The sequence below is a fragment of the Anser brachyrhynchus genome (assembly GCF_964034855.1).
Source record: "Anser brachyrhynchus genome assembly, chromosome: 3".
In the NCBI taxonomy this organism is placed as follows: Eukaryota; Metazoa; Chordata; class Aves; order Anseriformes; family Anatidae; genus Anser; species Anser brachyrhynchus.
The window spans coordinates 44,209,696-44,231,683 of NC_137696.1; the positions used below are offsets into that span (position 1 = coordinate 44,209,696).

At 37.1% G+C, this 21,988-nt stretch overlaps 1 protein-coding gene across 13 annotated transcripts in view; it reads right to left on the bottom strand.

Annotated features, from left to right (window-relative positions):
• Positions 1 to 21,988, bottom strand: part of CHRM3 (cholinergic receptor muscarinic 3) — a 287,105-nt gene that overhangs the window by 139,601 nt on the left and 125,516 nt on the right. For 9 of the 13 annotated variants that reach the window (XM_080585121.1, XM_080585122.1, XM_080585123.1 and 6 more), the window contains one exon: positions 1,555 to 1,657. In XM_080585121.1, coding sequence (XP_080441247.1) covers positions 1,555 to 1,657 — 103 coding nt within the window. Of the gene's footprint in view, positions 1 to 1,550; positions 1,658 to 18,673; positions 18,824 to 21,988 lie in introns of all 13 variants that reach the window. The other 4 variants (XM_080585116.1, XM_080585118.1, XM_080585117.1 and 1 more) reach the window with 3 other exon arrangements.

Here is a 21,988-nt window from a genome sequence, read left to right on the forward strand (position 1 = left end):
ACTCTCATACGTGAAATGTATGTGTTTTCAGTATTTTATTCACAAAACCTGTCACCTGCAAAAAAAAACTGTAAGCCTTTACCATACACATAACACACAAAAAAACTTCTAAGTAAAGCTGGAATATGGCCAACACAACATTAAAGGTAAAAACAACTGTAATCAAATACGGCCAGCTGTGTAACAGCATGCAAGATGTTATGTCCTAATTTCACAATATGAAAGCAGGATAAGCCTTGCTTCAGGAGTCATCTGAGCCACTTGTTGCTTTAAAGATCCAGCTATCATGCTACACAAATGCTTTTCTAAGATGTCTTGGTAAGAAGATTTCTCAATACAGACAGAACTGAGTGACTGAAGTCTCAACACACTCCAGAAACAATCACAATAAACTGTCAGTGCCACAGTCCCTAAAGCAAGTATGTGAGGAGAGCAGTTTTCTGTGTAAGAAGTGGGGCTATATGTGTAAATACAGATCATCTAAACCACTGCTACATACCCATGTTTATGGTTCATTTCCACAAAATCAGAAATACAAAGCAGGGTGGAAGTTTTACAAAAACATGTAAGAAATGTGAAAGAAACACCAAATACAATGCTAATGCTGTAGCGTACCAATCCACAGTTCATGTAAATCATTTTAAATGCCACTGCAACTGAGTCATAAAACAGTGTAACATACAAGGGAGAAAGCAGACAAGTGATAACGAATGCTAGCAATTTATCTGAAACAATTTAGTTCTTTGCCTAGATTTACTTTCACAGGGAGAAATGACTTGCTGAAAATAAACTCAACTACCATACTAAAACCAGAAGGGAAAACAGAGTTTTCTAGAAATTGAATTTTCCTTGTTGGATTATCATCTCTACTATAGCAAGACTCAATTATTCTGCAGGTAGTTATGCTGGAGGTGAAATATGGGCTACATTTTCTGTTTTGTCTGAAATTCACGGAAGACTTGATGGTTTGTGCAGAAGCTCAAGATAACTAGCAGGAATAACCTGAAAGTATCTTTCACTCACTTACCCAAACCATGATACTGTTATACTCTTAAAACAGGCACAGAGGTTCATTCATGCAAACCTGCTCAGCCCAGTTCTTATTCTGCTAACTGTGCAGTTGTAAAAACAAGAAGCCCAAGGTTTGCCAACTTCTTGCGAATTTATTCAATTTCTCTGCTGGGTTTTGTGCCTAAGCCAAAATTTGAACCACTGCAGCCACTAATGTTACTACAGTAACATTACTGTAAGTTAGCTCAGGTATACCTACAGGAACGAGAGGCATCACAGTGTTCCTAGCATTCACAGCATCATCTGAAAGTAGATGTGGCAAGTAGCCTAAACACGTATGATGGTCTACAGCTGCATGCCTGTTCAGAATAAAACACATCACAAAGTTGGAGGGCCTTACTCGATGATTTTGTGGTTGATAAATTCCAAAAGAACCTGACTTAGCAAAGTGAACACTGTTACCAAAAATCAGCTGTTTCCTGATATGCTCAATACTTGGAAAGACACACTGTGGATATATATATATTTTTGAATTTTACCTACATGGTCCAGTGAAGAACATCAATGCGGCTGCTTGGATCAGGCACTGTGTAGCTCTGTGAACTCCTCTTTTGGAAACAAAACTGGTAGTGTGTCAGCATGTAGGCTGTGAACAAAACAAAAGAGAGAGGAGGAACTATTAGAATAGATTGCAGACACATGGCAGAGACACAGACATATAAGCCCAAAGTAACCCTCTGGGTCAAGAGAAAACAGAAGCCTTTTTTTCTTAAACAAAAATAAACAAACAAACAAACAAAACCAGTAAGCTGAAAACAGTAAGAACAACTCAAGCCTCCATGTACTGCACAGATCTGGAACACTGGTAATAAGATGGCACTGACAAGCATTCGGGTTGCTCCCACCTACCGCAAGGGGCTACATACAGTCACAATGATTTCAAATGATTTTTCAAACCCAGTGACCAAATTGTGGAAAACCATTTGCTTACGACAATACAAAGAAGTCTGCAGCTGAGTCAGCAAGGGAGCCTGTCTGGCTTGTTCTTGGAAGCTGGCACCTCTGGATGCACAGGGATAGGGACTGCTGAGCCCGCTCAGACCCCGGGAGCAGCTCAATGCAAGGGCAGAAATAAGAACTCTGCTTTACTTTTTTTCCCCAAATGCCGTCTTTTGAACGAAGCAATTTAGAAAGCTGGTTTGGAATACTAATTTTCACTCCATAAATAAGAAAGAAAAAAAAAAAAGAAAGAAAAAGAACCCTCTAATACATCCCATATATTATAGTTTCAGCTTCATTTAACATACTGCTGCTTTTAAAAGTTGTCACATAGAGGAAGCAAGAACAACAATAATTAAAACCTATGCAACACATTTTCCTCTGCAAAGGTTGTAAATTCCTGAAGTCAAAAGTGTAGGAGGATTAGCCACTGACTACTACGTTCCATTTCATTAGTTCTAATTAATGCCAAGTGGAACCATGTGCCGTTATTATCCCATTTATTACATGCCACTGCAGCCTGAGGCTTCTAAGCCCCTTTGAATAACTTAAACACAGAAGAGTGATTCTGAATCAACAGATGCTCCATGTGCTCGCTCAGTGTTTCAGCCTTTATCAGCGTGCCAAGAGGTTTCACTCCCAGGTGTTACAAAAAGGAGGCAGCAGACCAGAGAGACTGCATTGGCTCTACCGGATGCTTAGTTTTCAGTAAACAACAACAACAGAACCAAAAGAGCACGAACGAGACAGGCTTTAAACAAACAAGGCTGGGATGACACCCCGATTCATCTTCAGAAGGGAAGGAGACAGGCACTGGCTACCCACGTACGCTGCTGCACACCAAAACAGCCTTTTACCACAGCTCTGATACTGCTGTAGTCACAAAGGTCTCTCCCACCTCCGGTACAACACTCTCTGGAGGACGGCTGTTCCCTTTGCTAACTCCGCACAGCCCAGCAGTGAAATGCGTCAGGAGGGAAGCGAATCTGCACACGCCCTTACGCCGCATGAAAACAACAGATGCTGTATTTGCAAGAATGAATGGAAAGGAAGCAGACCTGATGAAATGCAGCCAGGAAAGAAGGAATATGCATTAACTGTCTTACAAACAGTGCCATACAATCCTTAACTGGAAGGAGCCTGAACGCATCAGTGTGGCAAACCCCTCTGCAAGAGCATGCTTTGATATCCTCTTCGTCCAGGTCAACATTTGGCTGACGGAAGGTAATTCCAGATCCACCTCCTGAAACAACCAGGAATTTATTTTCCAAGCTGCTACTCGAATGCTCTGTTCGTGCCACTACTCCCAGCAGACCAGGCAAAGGAAGTGCAGCACGAGGAAACGCGTCTGCACCTAAGGTCACCGAGCAAAGAAGGCAAAACATAGAGACACGGGCAAGGAGAAGCCAGGGAACTCACGCTCATCCTTTAACCACCTCCCGCCTGGAAAGGGCTTTGCCTCTGCAAAGTTACGGATAAACACCGTAATGATTTTGCCAGGGGTTTGTTAGGAGGACTTGACGTTTTAGCCCAGGAAGGGTAATTCCACGCCTTTAAAAACACAAGTTCTGGTTTCAGTCCTTCACTCCAGTGATGAAGCAGTGCCTCCATGTCACACCAAACCTCTCATCTGTCAAAACTACAGCTTCCATAGCATGTGCTTGTTACCGAGGTCTCTGAAGGTCCCCAGTGAAACTCTTACATGCCATTACCCAAGAATCAACAATAGGAATTCAACATTTTAAAAAAATAATAATTAAATTTCAACCAATTTGTATAGATGAAATATAAAGGACAAAAAGCATTTTTTATTCACACTATGACTGCAAAACCAAAACAAAATAAAACAACCTGCTTTATGACCAAAGCCAGTTTTAAGTCATTTTTGGATCACTTTTAAGACTGAAAAACAATTTAAAATGGAAGCCTCCTAGGTTAGCTGAAGAATGATGGTTTCTAACAATTATAACTCAAATTTTAATAATGCTTAATAATTTCCTTCTCATCAAATTATTGTTTTTAATTAGCAATAAACTAATTCATTATTAAATTAGCTTTTGAAGTTATTCTGAATAAAGAAATTTCTTCCCAGTCATTTTTGACTACATTTTAATTTTTTGCCATTGCTACCCAGAATCCAGTTTTCCTCCTCTAACCATGCAGATAGTGAAAAAGGGCTTTGGAATTCACTGCCCCAATTTTCAATAAACTAAGATTCCTCAAAAAAGCTTGTACTGTTTGCAAATCCAGCAATGTAAGTAACAACTCTATTCACTATGAAAAACTATCAAGACTAGTTGACCATTCAGCTTGTGAAGAACATCTAAGTTCATTTGAAGCAACCATGTGAAAGATTTATTCCCACACGTCTTTCTACCTTGGTTTAAAACACCCAGGATAAAATCAGGGAAGATGGCTGACCTGTATTTTACATCTGGAAGTGAGTGATGCCACTTTTTGTTTGAACCATTCTTCTATGCTGATACAGTTCATTGGTCCTCTGTTAACCTTTCTGGAAGACTTGTCCAAAAGAAAATAAAAACAACCCCCCACAAATCCCACCCCAGTTTTCAGCATGAATCCTGGACCTATTCAAGCCAACAGCAGCCACTCTGACAACAATGGATACGTCTGTGCTAGAAAATTCAATTTGAGGGATGCTTCTGGGCATTGGTCCTTGATTTCTGCCATAAATTGCAAGACCAGTCCTTGGACATGATTTGGGAGGCAGCACGGCTGATGAACCTGAGTTAGGGTGCAGGTATAGGGGCACATTATGGAGAAGAAGGATTTGAGTTTTCTGCTATTACTAACACATCCGTGATTATGATGCCTTAAAAGATGCTGCTATCTGGACAGGCAGCTCTCTGTATTCCAGCTCCAGATCTGAAGATTGCATTTTATGACTTTTAGGATTACTTTCCCATATTCATGAGAAACCTGATCTAAAACACAAAGCGCACCTGTGTGAGGTCTTTTGCTTTTAATTTAATTTTGATAAAATCTCACTAGAGACAAGTGTCAGTAAGACTTTTAAATAAGAGAACTACTTCTGTGGGAAGTAGAACTGTGGATACAGTAATTTCTGCTTTGTTTACTTGATAAAATGAATTGACATACATTGACTCTGCAGTGTGAAATTGAATTCCAATGTTTATATAGAAGAGTATCATGAAGCAGGTTTCTCACTGCCAGAAACAAATTTCACAGACTGGTAAAACCTGTACATAATAAGGTATGAATTTCACATGAGTTTATCAACAAATAAAGGAGATCTCCTGGGTCTTTATTTATTTGTTTATTTATTTATTTATTTTTTACTGAACTTTGGGCAATTTTAGTCTTGCTGTGAGGAAGAGAAATGAAGGTCTCAAAACTCTGAGAGATTTAGTTACATATTTGCATTTTATTGCCTAAATAATCTATTAAGAAAAAAACAACACTACTACACATCACATTTATCATACTCAAAAATGCCTACAACTGTCTATGGGTATACCTAAACAGATAAAAGGCACTTCAGTAGTTTTATGGATATAATACTGATGACCTTACAAGATCAGCAAAAGGCATAATACAACAGCTACCCTGCAGCTTCTGTTTTCAGTGAACTTTAAAGGGCAGAAAATCTTTTGAGTCTTGAGCTGAAGGTATAGAAAAGTCTTCAGACTGAAAGAGGTATCTCTGCCTGGCACTTCTTCCACTGGATCTAATTAGAAATAGGTTAGAATCAGTCTGGACAAGATTAAAGCTGTATGGTGAGAGACTGCAATGTTTATAAGCTTGAAAAATACCTCTGTACTGATATGGAAGGAAAAGATGCTACACCTAGCTCAGGACAGAATTTCCTGTTGGAAACAGTCTTTTTGTTGTTTTTGTTGTTGTTGTTTATTTTTTATTTTCACATTTTTAGAGTTTCTCTTTTACTTTCAGGAAAAAAAATCCATTTACAAAAAGATATTTTTCTTGTACTGTCTAGTTAACGAATAAAACGTGTTTTCAAGTGCAAGCTGCCTACTTGACTCCCAGACAGTATATGCCTGTATGCAGTCTGTAAGAATTTTTGAAACTTAAGGTACTACAGAAATGTACAGCTTTCTAATTAGATAACACAATAATGACCCCCGCTCTCAATATAGTAAACGTGTGTCATGAATTCAGAAGATAATACGGGAAAGTCATTAAACTGCATTAAAAAAAAAGAAAATGTAACTTTAGAGATCAAAAGTGAAACAAAATTGTTTACATATATCTGACAATACACTAGAAAGAGATTTTCAGAAATTTTCATAATTTGTTCAAAAATTCTGCTGACAATGTCTTTGGTCTGAACTCATTGCCTGAATTTTGGAGACTAGACCTGCCAAAATGGACTTTAAAAATGTACAAGATTATTAATTTTAACTCCATGTTTGCTATGGAATTGATCTGTAAAATAATGAATCACTTGATATATTCAGGGATCTCAGTGAGTACCAATGGTCTTCTTGTTTGAACTCCAAAATAAAAGGACCATCTCTCTCTAGCCCTAGCCCAATAAATGTTAATACTATATGTCATGTTGAATTGCTTTGAAAGGTTACATGAAGGAAGTCCAGAAGGCGGCACAAACTCTTTCTACCAACTTTGACTTGAAAGACAAATTAACGTCTTGTATCTGTTCTAAACACTAATTAGAAAGACAAGCTCTTCCTATATTGTGCACATTTCAACTAAGTCAGCCCACTTAACCAAACCCACTTCTGTATTTCTGAGGTTGTGGCAAAAATCCCATAAGGTCAAAATAAGAGGAGAATTTAACGTCACACAACAGTCCATTTTTCTTGCTCAACTTTTTATTTTTTGAGAATGACTAAAAACAATAATTTTATGCTCCTTTAATCTAGTTTAACTGAAAGAAACTAATGATTAGTGTCCCAAATTTAGACAACTTTCCCAAACGTAAACAACTTTCTCACTGAAAAGATGTTAATTCATAGCACTGACTCAGCCAGATGTGTTTCTGTTGCTGAATAATTATGGCAGAAAGTTTTGTTTCATTCTGAGGTTTTTAGAAGTATGGTGAAACAAAATCCAGACATTTCAGGCATAATTTTAATTTGGTAGTCCCATAGCTCAAAAATGATTGTCTAGAGATACCACATTCAATTTACTGCAGAATAGTGACTTCAGCATTTTATTGGCAAATTTGAATAGCTATTTTGCAGTTATTGTTAGATCTGCTCAGCCTGGAAGTGTTCAATTCATTTTACTTCACATACAAATATCTAGTAAGTGCACTACAGTGTCTGAAAATAAATAGTTGAACATGCAGTTAGGGAAAAAAAAAAAAGAAACAGCGGGAAATAATACTACTAAGGAAAGTACTTCAGTTTAACTGTTCTTTGTTACTTGCATTTTCTATGTAGCTGACAATCGTGAAAACTTTTTAAAATCTAAGAAGTGTTTAGAAACTCAGACTTTAATTCCTTCGGGTGCTTACTGATGGCTGACTTCTTGCACCTTTGTTTTTTTAAGAAAACAAAGATTTTTTTAAAAATAAACTTTTCTTAAATGTCACGTATAATTTCGTATGCACTACCAGATAATCACAGCTAAACAGGTCAAACCAGGAAACTCAGTAGTTTGTACACAGATAGGAGCATTAATACTTTAGGATGTGGTTCCACTTACCTTTACAGTTATAGGCATCCACCTCTGAGCCAAACAGACTCTGTGCAGTTAATGCAGGAAAACTGCCCCATCAAAGGACCCTTCAACAGAGCTTATATATTTTAGTTGTTGGCCTTAGAATGAGATGAAGTAAGCTCTGGGAGTACCTACTGTCCTCCACCCATTACACAGCACATCTAAATCTGGTTTGGTGAGTCCCAACCTCAGTGCTCACTTCATGCAATCATAAATTGATACCCATAACAACTGTTTTATAAGTCCCTTTCATCCACGCATTAGTCTATAAATATTCTGGTCTATCCTGCTATTTTGATTCAGATTAGGCCCCACTACATGTATACATATATATATATATAACGTATACATATATATAATGAAACTTCTGACGAGAAGTGACTGGGTTAAAGAAAATGTTTATAAGCACAGAAAAGAGATTAGCTGTTGGCAAGAGGTGTAATCACTTCCCACACTTCCCTATCAAAATTCACTCTTAAACATCAAAAGACAGTTAATGGTATGTGTATGTAAACCTTAAATAATCCCCTAAGCGAACCCAGACACTGGCTGCAATGCAGCCTTTATATTCAAACACATGAAACAAACCAAAAAAAAAAGGTTGTGAAACATTAAATGTTCAACTCCTTCCACACTGAAGAGCCATAGACGCACCAGCTGTAACTTCATCTGCTTGAATTAAACCTCTTTCAGACTCACTAAATCCATTTGGGGGGCTGAAAAAAGCAGCTAACGTGTCTTGAATTTACCTCTGCACCTGGTGTTGGTGGCAAGGTGCTGGCGGGGGGCTGCAGGGCCTCTGTGAGACAAGATGGCAATGCCTCTGAGGAAATGTAATTAAGAAAGGGCAAAACTCTGCACGACAGTACTGTCCAGAGCAGGTGGACATTTCCTGCTGGACCATGCCCTATGGAGAGCCCGTGCTGGAGTGTGAGGAGGACAGGTTGGCAGTGAGGAGCTGCTGTGGACTGGCCAGAGCCCCCACTAGCTGCAGCCCAGGATGGTTGCTCTTTGGGTGGCTGAGGCTTAAAATTAGCTCCCACATGCTATGGCTCCATTTGGTACAAAACACACAATTAATCGGTGTTTAACACAAACAGGGTTTATTGTTATGCTCCTGCTATCCAGGAAAGGCTCTTTGTGTGATTTGACAGCTGCAGCTCTTTGATGCCAGCATCCAAAGGTACAGGTTGCTGGTTTAGGGTCTTGGCACGCTACAGGGAGACCGGCAGCTCTCTTTATAATGCCTACCTGTACGTAAGCACCAGGGCAGAACGCAGACAGCTACGTACCTGCTACAGATTACAGCAACATCTAACATAACAAACAGCAGCACAGGTGAAGCTGCTGATTTTGACTTTTAACTGAAATTTCTCATGGCTAAAAATGCAACTTACTGCTAGTGATCTTTCTGCATCACTGTGAACAACCACACAGACAGCTGGGCTGATGAGCACAAACAGAAAGAAGCACTCACTGCAAGGATACGCTCCCGGCCCTGGCTGGGGCAGATCATCAGCGTGCCTTGGTAATATAACACACCTTTACAGCTGTCTGAAAACCTGCAAGCCTCTCTGTTGCAAATCACTTGTAGCGTGGCTTTCTGTGCAACTGAAGCTAAAGTTCTATGTTTAATTTGGGATTCAATTAGCGTCCAGCAAATCAGTTTTGGAAAAAACAGCTCAGCAATTTATTTCCCCTATTAACATCTTAAAATATGTTTGAATGTGTACATAAATGAAAAAAGTTAAACTTTTTTTTTTGGGGGGGGGAGGAAGGAAGGAGAAGGGAGGAGGAGGACAAAAAGAAAGAAATGGTATGTAGGAAGAAAAATTTAATGAGTTATTAGTTACCAACACTTTCTAAAAATAAATACTGTCCCCCCAGAGTTAAATTAAGAACTGCCATTTAAAATGACCAGTCATCTTACAAAATTAAAAATAATAATAATAATAATTAAAAAAAAGCTACCTATCTCCACTGTATTTTACAAAGTGCCCTTCAGGAAATGACAGCTGCAGAATCACTAGTGGATAATGCAGCCAACATAAGTAACAATTAGAGTTAATGCAGGTGTGTAAGTTAACAGCTTGCTCTGCTTCTGAAACACACAGGCAAATGAATGAGACACGCTTGGAAAAAAAAAAAACTATAGCAGAAATGGACATGGCATGGCTGTCAGGCTCAAGGAGAGCATACTGTGTGGTAGATACAGAAACAAAACCATGAACTCTCTGCTGACAATATCCCTTTGCACTAGGGATGTCCAGGCTTCACCATGTATGCAAGCGTGATGGTGGAGGTAAAACGAGGACTGTTTTGATGTCTGTGGACCTCTAGGGGGCACGTATCATCTACACATAGTTTGGTCTCCAGGAAGAACACTGCCTTGCTTTGCTTTTGCTGGAAAAAAGTAGCAGCGTTCATCTCTGGCAATCTGAAAACAGTACTGCCAGTAAGAATGGTATTTATTTAAACTGGTAAGTTATGGTTCTTTCTTCATTTTTGGAAAACCAAGAGTAAAAAAAAAAAATCAAAACTTAAATTAAGCCAGACAGAAAAAAAACGTATGTTGTACACATATATATGTATAAGGCCCTGTATAAGGTACCAGCTGAATGGGGTTCTATATATTGTGATATACTGACATTTTGTAATGACAACAACCCTAATTTCAAACCCTTGTGTAGTGCCATGTTTCGTCATCAAACTCACAATTTAATCAACAAATCAGATTCTCAAAATTACAAAGTATACTATGTCATCCCAATGCCAATACTATGCTAAGACTAGACAGACAGCCCAAGGGAAATAAGCCAATGGTCTTCCTATCATGTTTTAACTTTTCTGCTCAGGTAATACAGGTTTGGTTTTGCGTGGAATTTATTTGTTAGTTCTGAGTGACGCAAAAAGCGAGTAACTGATTACTGCTGAGGGAAGTAAAATTTGTTGTTGATACACATTTACTCAGTTGAAATGATATGAGTAAAATACTGTAAATAACTCCAGAAGTACATTAATTCAGTTGCTGATATATGAGATTAAGCTCTGATGAGATCTATACACACAATATCTATGGAAGAGAACCTGCCAGGATAGAACCAGAAGCCATGAGCACTGGATGTAGGCTTTGACCTCTACCAGCAATATCGTAAGAACAGGCACTTCTGGCTGATCGCTACAATCAGTCCTGTGCTGCAGTACTGCTTTACTATTCCATGATTTTACATGTCATTATAGTAATGGAAGTGCTGTCATCCAGATAAAACGTAGAAGTAGACATTTCCTTTGAGAACCGATAGTAAGCCCATCAGCATTTTCTAGCTTGGATAATGATACTTTTGGGGTATATGCATTTCTTTCTCGATTTCAATTCAAATCAAAGATTGGTAGTATTTTTTTCTATACATTCATATGCAACACTCACAGTAAAAGTGATGTGCCTTAAAGCCTCATGATTCTGTTTTTCCTGTGTATACTGTTTTCAGTGATGCTCTGTGAAGCAAACAAAATGATTTGGTTTTTGTTTTTGTTTTTTTTTGTTTGTTTGTTTGTTTGTTTGGTTGGTTTGGTAGATGACATAAGTGGAGGTGATTTAGATTTTTAAGTATTCAAGAAAAATAGGATTCCTCAGAAACTGGGAGAGGATTCACAACTGTTCTCTTTGCCTTTATAGGCAGAGTATCCTGAGAGCCCACCTTCCTCTTTGATGAAAGCTTAGCCATATTAGGCCAATCTCAAAGTGACGTGAAAAACTGCTGGCAGCAATACTATAATTTTCAAGTACCTAGTTTTTAAGCTTTGTACAAAAAGAAAAAAAAAATGTCTTTAAGCCAATAACCAAATTTGAAGTTAAGAAGCAAAATCTCCAGGACAGATTGGCAAGGATTATTGGTTTTAATTTTGTTTATTAATGCCTTTCCCTGGAATGTGGGGTATGATGCATTACAACTGTGATTTATTAACATATTTTTTGCTTCTATAGGCGCTCAACCTATTGGCAATGGCCAATTTTATTTCTTATACTCTCTTCCGAAGACATCTTGTAATTGTGCCTTTTGCCCTTTGACTGTAAGTTACATGTAACATCTTCAGTGGCCCCCAGAAGCACATGAGCAGAATGTTTTGTCAACCTTCTGAACTAGACATTTACTGAAAAATTGCAGTGTTGGAGAACAAGCCTTTAAAAACACAGGTGCTTCCATCCCTATGGCACACAATCACATTAGCTTTATGTTTCTGCTGAAGCAATGCAATTCAAGACTTAATAACAGTATTAAATTGCATAATTAATTTAGTGGCATTAAAGCACACCAAGATGTATTGAGACAATTAAGATCTTTAGCAGCACTGCCTTGCGATGGTTGCTGCCTCTGGAAGGCAACACAATATTAGCATACAAGCAGCCCAACCAAGGGTTGTCACTGGGATAAAATTTAAATTACTTAATCAAGACTTTACATAGAAAAATTCTGTGATCATCTTCACAAGTTCATGAGATGAGTAATATCCTGATTTATTACAAGTGATATTACAGAAATTATGTATCTTGCTGACATTACAGCAAATGAGACATGAAGTGCAGCTATTTTCTAAATGCAATACAAAACATAATGTCAAAGCTGGAGTTAAAACCCCCAAAGCTAAGCTCAAATTAGTCTTGCATTAGTATAATGAAATACCAGTGCAGAACACCCAACAGAACTTCTCGTGTTTTTTTTCATTTAGTCATTATTATTGTTTATTTTATTTCATTATTATTTATTTATTTATTTTTGTCTTCTGGCAGAAAATGGGCCAATACGGGTAACTTATGAGTGAACTCACTTCAGGAAGAATGACACCCCTCCAGTGCTACAAAAATGATAATTATATCAATTCTTAAAAACAAGTACATCTTTTCCTTCAGCATTTTCCCTATGGCTCAATTTCTCTGAGACCTTAGAAATGGCCTTAAGAAAGCTACTGATACTACATAACTATTTATTTTAGTCTTAGGTGAATCAGCCCTTGCAGCAGCCTCCATGACCACAGGAAAAAGCCCAATGGCTAACTTAGATTAAACATTCAACATCTTGACACATAAACTTTAGGCAAGCTGGACTGCACTCAGAACTATGTCAAGAGACAGAATAAAATCCTGCCTTTTCCTTCCATTAAGCAGTGTTATGGTCAAGATCTGAAGAATTTCCAAGCCAGCAAATGCCACCCTCTTCACAGTCATCTGAAAATGGTCTGAAACCTGTTGACTGCTGAACTCAACTTCTAATGCTTACATAAAGTCTGCCAAAGCAGCACAGCTAACTCCGTAATTTCTATATTTCTACTTGATTTGTCTGACTGTTTTTAGGTTGATATTTCTGAAAGAAAATCTAAGCATTAAGGATGTGCAATGGGAAAACAAGTTTGATGTCACATACAGGAATTTTGTAGTTTTCTATAATACCCCTCCCAATCTTTATAAACATATGCTCATGGGGAAAATAGTTGGTTTCATGATTCATACGTAAACTCTGGCTTTGCCAGGAATACTACCAAGGAATGTATGTTGTCAAACTGAGCCCTAAAGCGGGGTGGTTAGGAAAGTGTAGCTCTGCACATCTACTCCAAATTACTTCATTGTTCCAAAAGTAATCATCCCTTGACCTCATCCATAGAAAAGTGTCTGTACTTGCATTGATCAGCCTATTGTGAGAGCACAAAGCTATGATACCACCCATTCAGCACAATTCATGCCACCTGTCTATAAGCATAGGGGTCTTAGTGGCCCTACAGACATCTTTTCCTCCTCTGTAAACCTTGTTACAGCATAGCTCAGCTCCCACAGGCACTAGGGCAATAATTCCTGCCTTACTGTTTTTTAAACAGTGCTGCCAGCAAAGTAAAAATGCTGCTTACTGACTAAAGACAAGCTGCTTCAACTTGGATTGTTATCTTTTTCCTATAGTTATTCATCTCTTTAAAAAAAAATAAATTGTATGTGCTTTTTTACGGTTTAATAACCAGGTCATAATCTTGATCTATATTAAGACAATGAAAATAAAATCCAAATTCAACCCCCATGAAGTGAAAAAAAAAAAAAAGATAAATAAGCAAGCATTCCTAATTGCCCAATATTGGTCCTATTCTGGAAGACAGCTGGCAAAGCACTAATAAAACTGTTTCTGATTTCATATATTCCTTTAAGTAGTACAGTTATAAGGAAGCTGATTTAACAAGAATATCATTTCAAACAAGAGGCTCGTTATATTTTAATAGCTAGTCATTCTGAAGGCTTTCAGTCTTCCTAACTTTCAGCTGTTAAATTCCATCAGCAAACTTTCTTCCCTACTATATATTTACCAACAAGTGAAATTTCCAAGCCCATACTACATGTATGGTTATAGAATATAAAAATAGCTCTTTCTCAGCCCAGTGAACAAAAGGAACAACTGGGAACATTTTAATAAGTCTGTAAATCCAAAAAGTGGTGTGAAATTACAAAACCTGAGTGTTGATGTCTCAAACAGTATTACAGATGCATTAGATGAGATAATGTCATCTATTTAAAAGGATTCCACTGTGTTTTTAAAAGGAAAGAAAGCAGAGTAAGGGAATACAAGATGGGTAAGAGTAAGGGTCCAGCAATGCAAGCTCCCAGGAGGATAAGCCTTTGTCCAGGTGGAATCTTCTTATTTCAGGTAGAGAGAGTGGCTCTTGGCCATATGCTTGCAAATTTAAATGAGATGCATTTCAAAGCGGTGTTAGCAGAGAGATTTGCTCTGGTACAGAGAACAGAATTTTATACCGATGTGTCTTTCAAAATTGCTTTTAATTAAAATAAGCCTATCTTTTCACAATTGTATAGCATTCAAATGACTTGGTAAACTCACAACGCTCTCTCCAGTAAATCAATTTGCAACCTGTCTGTGGTGGTTTATTTTAGACAAGACCTCTTCTCTTGGATTTTATACTTTAGGATCCTATACTCTAATGAAGAAGCATGTACCAAGGTGCACTCTGGCAGGCGAATGGAAGTTCCTATTCTGAATACATCTTTCACAGTTTGTTCCTGATCCTTGTAAAGGTGCAACTGTATCTACTTACTAAATGATACGTCAGATTTGGTAAATTCTACACCAAGATCACTAAACAGCCTTTAACTTTACTGTGAGGTTACTAGAAAAACACCTCTTCATCATCAACGTACTCTGTTGATCTAGAGTGATAGGTTATTGCCTGTATCCTCACCTGCCACCAGAAATCCCAGTTATTAATTAAAGCTGTTCCAACTCAGCTACTCAACCCAAAGCTCACCTCGGAAGGAAGAGGTACATGAAAAAAAGTCACTTTTCTTCATTTATGAATGGGGCTCACTCAAGACGAAGAGTGAAGATCCTTGTTTCTTAAAAGATGATGTAATTCTGCAGTTATGTGTAGCATCTGAGAGTGAATGGAGTACAAATGCTAAAGCTTTCAGGGGAAGCATAAATAAATAAATAAATAAATAAATAAATAGATAAGTAAAATAACCCATTGCCAGCAGCAAAGAGTTTAGCGTGATCCTGAATTTGCATTATACTGCTGGAAGGATTTTGGAGGCTTTATGGAAATACTACTGCTTCACCAAGCACCCCAGAAGCCGCAGCGCCCTTCTGTAAGTACGGCACAGCTGTTCCACTGGGCTCCTCATGCAGGCCAGTGAGTCTCATACCACGATTGGTAACAGAGGAACCACAGGTGTTTCATCCACTATAAAGCCTTAAAGATAAATATCCAGTCACACATTTCTTTACTTTTTTTTTTTTTTTTTTTTTTAAAATGAGAATTATACATTCTCCAACCTACTTGAAGGAACTCCTCTAAGAACTTCTATAAGATGGGAAGACTGTTACATGCATGCCATGGGGTGGCACATTCCAGAACACTGTGCTCCCAAGTCATATCAGAAAGATACGTTAGGCTGTAGCTCATTCACCAAAGGAAATTACATTTTTCTTCTGGCAGGGAACTGAGTCCAGATTAATTGTATCTACTAACTTTAATTTTCCTACCTCAGGATCAGAAGATCAGCTACTTTGGAACTCTATATCTGTAAGAATTTAAGTCAAAAGATAAAAAGATCCAAAAAACCTTTTAGAAAATATATAATATTAAGAGTAAAATATAGATACAGATCAAGTAAAAAAGAAAAAAAAGGAAATTTAAACTCTACAACATAGTTATCAGTTATATGGCAAAAGAACTATAGAAAAAGATGGCGTTTAAAAAAAAAATACTCCTGAAGTACTCACTAAAGTAATGTAATACAGATAGGAGCAAGACCCATAATGTTATCTTATTTTGCAGATTGAAAACAGACACAAAGATGTAATACAATAATTTGTCCAAGTTTTCAAATGAAGTCAGAGAGGGATGCTAGGAATACTGATGTTTCTTAAATCAGTTTAGTGCTCTAACAAAAATAAATAAATAAATACAAATAAAAATGGTTTAAAAACTAAAATTAATCATGCCTGTTCCAAGGCAAAGGACAACAATTGTAAAGATCAGTTTATTTAAGGTTCCTGTCCTCAAAACAAAGGAAATGTGCCACCTGCTCTCCATCCTAATCTTGGAAATTATGAAGAAAAAAGTAAAAAAAAGGACTCAGCCTTCTGGTCACTGTTAAGTAATTCCAGAACATCTGATCAGAGCTGTGGTAACGTGGCAAAATTACAGACCTGAGACTCTGATTAGAAATTGCTTACACCTCAAGTGATGCTGGGGAATGGTCATCCCACCTGACCAGAGAGAATTCTAACTGAAATCTCGTAAGAATTTTTCTAATGAAAAACCTTATTTGCTATTATATGGAAGTCATTTTACTTGCACAGAAAAGAGGAAACAGCAAATTCCTACCTCAGGTTGCCATATCTTCAAATACTAACATTTCAGCAGGGAAAAAAAAAAAAAAAAAAACATGATCTAGTTTCTCGGAATTCATTATCTGTAACTTCTTATTTTGTCATTGTCACATCAATAAAAAACAACAGTTCCTCTTTACAAGAAGGCATTATTTTTGTTTAAATCAATGTACTGTTAAATCTAGCATTTTAAAGATTACTTTAAGTTCATTTTATTGCTAAAGGAACTGATAAGAGTCTAGCCAGATGTCGTCTTATCATTCCAGGTTATTTCTTCAAGTAGAGCCCCATCAGAAACCAAAAATATTCCGGTTTTGCATGCTTATTCAAATTGAAATGATTATATATATATATATATATATATATTTTAGAGTTTTAGCTATAATCAGGTATTGATACATGCAAAAAACTTGCATTTTGGGAAAAAAAGCATTTTAAAAAGTATTTCTTCAAGTGAGATGTGTTTTTACTGTCATCCTCATTTTTTTTTCAATGGATTTTAATGTGATACATAAAATTCATCAAGCTTTATCTTTTGATTGTTTGTTTTCCAGCAAATAATTATCACAATAATCTTAACTAAGACAATCATTGACAAAAACCAGAAGGCAGGTATTTGGCAAATAACTGTCAAGTTTACTTCTGTGGTTAGATAACAGCAGTTTAATTTCATTAACAACAAAAAATATATATATGTTCCCTATTTTTGAGTTTCCTGTTAGCATTGTTAACATCCTAGGCTGGTACACTTTTTGCAATCCTGAATATTAAGCATCACATTTACCTGAAGCTGAAACTCTGATATAAAATAACAATGTGGTCTGCTTGTACCGACAGGGAAACATTCTCTTCAGGGTGCCTGCAGCTTTGGACTCAGTAGCAAGATGCGATGTGCAAATCACACCCGAGGGACACTTGAACACTGCATTTAAGACACCAGGAAGCCACCTCATTATGCGAGTAGCTCCAAAGTTCTTCCTGCATTTTAGCCCAACTGCCTGAGGAACTCGTAAAGAACCAGATGTTAGAAAATACCTTGCAGGAACTTGCCATTTTCACCCTGTGATTGTCATCCAAGAAGGAAAAAGAGTGGAGGAGCTCTCTGATGTGACAGAATAGCTGGCAGTCCCTGCAGAGCTGTATCCCGATCAAATGATTTATAAGACCATTTGAAGTAAGAAATAAATATTAACGGGTAACTAATGATGGACAGTATGCTTGCTAACAAAACCTAAACATTTTAGCAAGGGAAATAGAGGTTTATTTATTAGTATTATTTAATCTTTCACTTAGTTACATAGTTTTGCAGTAACTTTAATGTAACTTGCTTGTTGCCAAAAGATTTTTATTTTCCTTCACTTGTGCCTGCAGATACACATATGGACTGTTCAGAAAATCTCCTACGTGTTGTACAAGCAGGTAATAAACTTAAATGGATAGTCAAACTGACAGACTAACAAAATATTTTGAAAATTCAAGACAATTTATTATTCAGCTATAAGAAATAATACCTACAAAGGTATGGATATTTTAAGAGACACCTCTTTAACTGCACTGTCTCCAACTTTTTTTTTTCTCAACTTTCCTAAGATTTAATGAAACCTGATAAAAGTATCTGTTTCTAGGGAGCTGCTTCTCTCCAGCTCATAGATCCAAAATGACCAGTTAGCATAAAATTACTTTAAATTCATTAACTATACAAGAACCTCATTTGCTCATGTTCCTGAGAGGAACATCTATTATAAAAACCAAAAGGTTAGAGTAAGCAAATAGCCCATAAAGTAATCAACAAATCCTGTATGGAACTTTTTGTTTTGTGTTTTTCCTTTCCTTTCCAAATTTCTAATCTGGAATAATTAAACCAAATTAAACATCTATAAGAGATCGTTCTGTAGTTTCAGTTGTTGCTTCAACAGAAAGTGTGTATCTTAACACTGTTCTAGCTGTAATCTCCATACTGCTTTTATTGTTACTCTGTAATTGCTCTGAAAATCATCAGGTAGGGCAGATAAGCTAAACACAGTGCATTTCCTATCCTAGGAGCATCACTAGAGCATAAGCATCCTCTGTTAGATACTCTTATACCTTACCCAATGTGTATTGGCTCCAGTAGATCCAAGCAGAAGGAGTGTTGTTACATCAAAACCTTGAGGAGATGAATGGAGGAACTCCTTTTGGGCAGAAAGGAAAGCAGCCTGAGCACACCTTGCCTTTGGTAATTTGTCTCATTAGAGATGTACCTGGACTCAAAGGAAGAGACAGTCCATAACCCACCCATGCTCTGACCTTTGAACCAGCACCCCCATCAATATTGTACTCATCATTTCTATAACAGTCAGACAACTTTCCCTGTGAAAGTTTTGTCTTCAAACAATGAATAGTTTGGATCCAAAGCAGTTTTACAATTTTACACTTAATCTAGTAAGAAGTAGCCTACGTGATGATTTAACAAAGCATCTTCCTACCAAGGGTGATAACTGCTTTGGAAGCTTTCCTTATCCAAGCATCCCTGAGATAGTCATTAAACTCTTGCAGCTTAAAGACTACCTCTATATATTTATCAAATCTTATTCCAGCTTTTACAAGATAAGCTGAAAGGATACTACGACTAGTCAGGCTAATGAGTTATGGCAGTCTGAAATGCAGACCACTTTCCTTTATGACAGATTTTTAAATGCAATTTTGAGGGTTATTGTTTGTTTTTCTTTAGCAGGACAAGAAATCATAAAACAAGGGAAGGAAATGGAAAAAGGCAATGTTTTCTAATGAGGCAGTTGAAGTGGTCCTGCAGCTAAAAGAAATATTTTAAGAGGTATTGGAGGGAAAAATTGCTCTCTATTTGTTGTACAAGAGTCAACACAACACATCAGTCAGAATGAATGTAGAAGTCACTGATGATAAAACATGGCTGCTACTCTCGAAAGTACCCACCACAAACAAAAACCACACACACACACACCTTGTTCTACGAATTTGCTTGAGCCTTTGTTAAAAAATCTGGTTTGATATCAGATCCAACATTTTCCCTCTGCAACTTTGTAAAGCTCTGTCTTCTTTCTGTTTTACGGCAAAACCTGAGCAAGTGGGTCTCAGCTGATTTCTGGGTTTGTGATGCGGATCCTCATGGGGAGACCCATTTGCAACAGTCCACCCTTTCCCCTCCCATAATTAAGATATAATATTCAAAGAATGCTTCAAGAAGAAAGCTGCAGTTTGAACCCCACTATATCAAATTTCATGCTATATTTGCAAAGGAAAGAAAGTAGCTTATAATATATAATACAAAGGAAATTAGGAAGTCTGTTTTCTTTCATTTTTCTTTCCCCCTTTGCCTTACTTTCCCTTCCACTTCTATCAACACAATTCAATCTTTCAACTTGATTTTTCTTGAGCTATTTTATTTCCTCTCTCACATTCCCCCTCTCATTCTTTGTATCTTCCGCCTTTTTCCTCCTCTAGCCTGCAGATTCTCCATCTATTTTTTCTTTTATTCCTTCTTTCCTTCTCTCCTTTCTCTCCACCTTTCCTTCTTTCTTTTCTTTTCTTCTTTTTCTGGGTCCTTCCAGAGTCCTTCAGCCTCTCCATTTTTATATCCTTCCCTACATAATACTCAGATATTCCCTGTTTCTTTTTTTTATTCCCACTGAAAAATATTTTATAACACTTCAATTGAAAGCTATATAAGCTATTAGCTTTCATACACCTGATAGGGAAGAAGAAAAAAAGAAAAAAGAAAAAAGAAAAAAAAAGAAAAAAGTTTAAGTTCCTGGGATTTTTTTTTTTAGTCTTAATTGGAAAATTAATAATGAAGACAATAGGCTATAATCTGGGTTGAAGGGAATATATCTGCTTCCTCAGATGATAAAATGATGGATCTTAACAAGATACTTCACTTTGCAATAATTCTTTTTTATTTTTTTTTATTCACAGAAAAATGGAAATCTAGGAATTAGTAAATCTTGGCAAGGAAAGGCTGCTCAGCAAGTGCAAAACTGCAAAACAACCCAATGATCAGAAAGGATTATAAGGTGTCATTAAAATGCCTGAGTAGATTTCTTTCCAAAGGAAGTTATAAAGCTCAGATGAGTCTGAAAAACTGTGTTGAAGAATCAGAAAACAGCAGAAAGCTCTGAACCAACCAACCATCTACCTGACAATATTTAAGAGTCTTTTGACATTTCTCCTCCTGTTTTAGCTACAGATTTATACAGTTATGCCCTTAGGAAAGTATTTCTGTTTGTATTCACAAACATTAAAGCAAAATAAATCTAAGCCTCACAGCTGTAGACAAACACCAATCCAGCACACAAAACGAAAACACCACAACCCACTTTCAGTTTTCTCATTTTCAAATCCAGTTTCATGATTTTGTACAGCCTACTTCGTTATTCTGAATTATTCTGAGTTGGGCAATTCTGGGAAATTTAAGCTAATGCAATTTAATGAGCTCACAAAAAGAATACATTCAGAGAAGGGAAGATAGTTTGAAGCCTGACACTACTAAAGAGGTAGGAGAAGAGAAGATAAACAAAGGGAAGAGTATTTTTTTAACTTGCATTCCTTCCTGAAGAGCACGCCTTCTGACAGAAACAGCTCTTACAGAGACAGCAAGGCAAAACCTTCAGTAACTGCTAACAGCCACAGGGTAGTTAAGGCACCAGGCCATACACAAAACTGCAAGAGTACATTAAAGCTGCTCAGTTCTTTCTACCTATTGCCAATTTTTTTTCTTCCTTTTTTTTTTTTTTTGGGGTGGGGGGGGTGGGGGGACATGGCAGCACTATTAACAGTCAAGATACAGGCTGTTTTTTCCCTGTAAACAGAAGATTAAAACCATAATTGTTTCTGCAACTTTAGCACTACTTTCATAGAGATATGCAAATTAGAATGAGAAGCTTTACACCATTAATCATATGGCTGGGTTTTGGCAACTATCAAGCAGATGAAAGGCTAGAGAATAACTGAGAACCTACATCCATTTTTTACCATATTTTACTTAAGATATACGTGCTCTGATCAGCATAAAGCGGTCTTGTTAGACGATGATTACTTCAGGTAGCTTAAATGCAAACTGTTCCGTGTTTTAATTACTGTAAAATAAAACAGAGTTAAGCCAGAATAAATTTTCCAACAGTGTCCCTAAACACCCCTCAGCATCTGATCGAGATTAGTGTCAGTACTCAGTACTCTTGTGCATTTTCTCCTGTTCCATGCACGTAAATCTGCAGTAAAAAAAAAAAAAAGGCAAAACGAACAAAACCAACTATATCTAGTGTAAACACCAAGGTCAAAACCTGTGCAAAAATCCACATTGTTCATATATATCCACCAATGATAGTTTTGGAGGAAAATGAATATCCAAACTCTGAAATTTCAAAATGAATGTAAAATAAATTGATAAGATA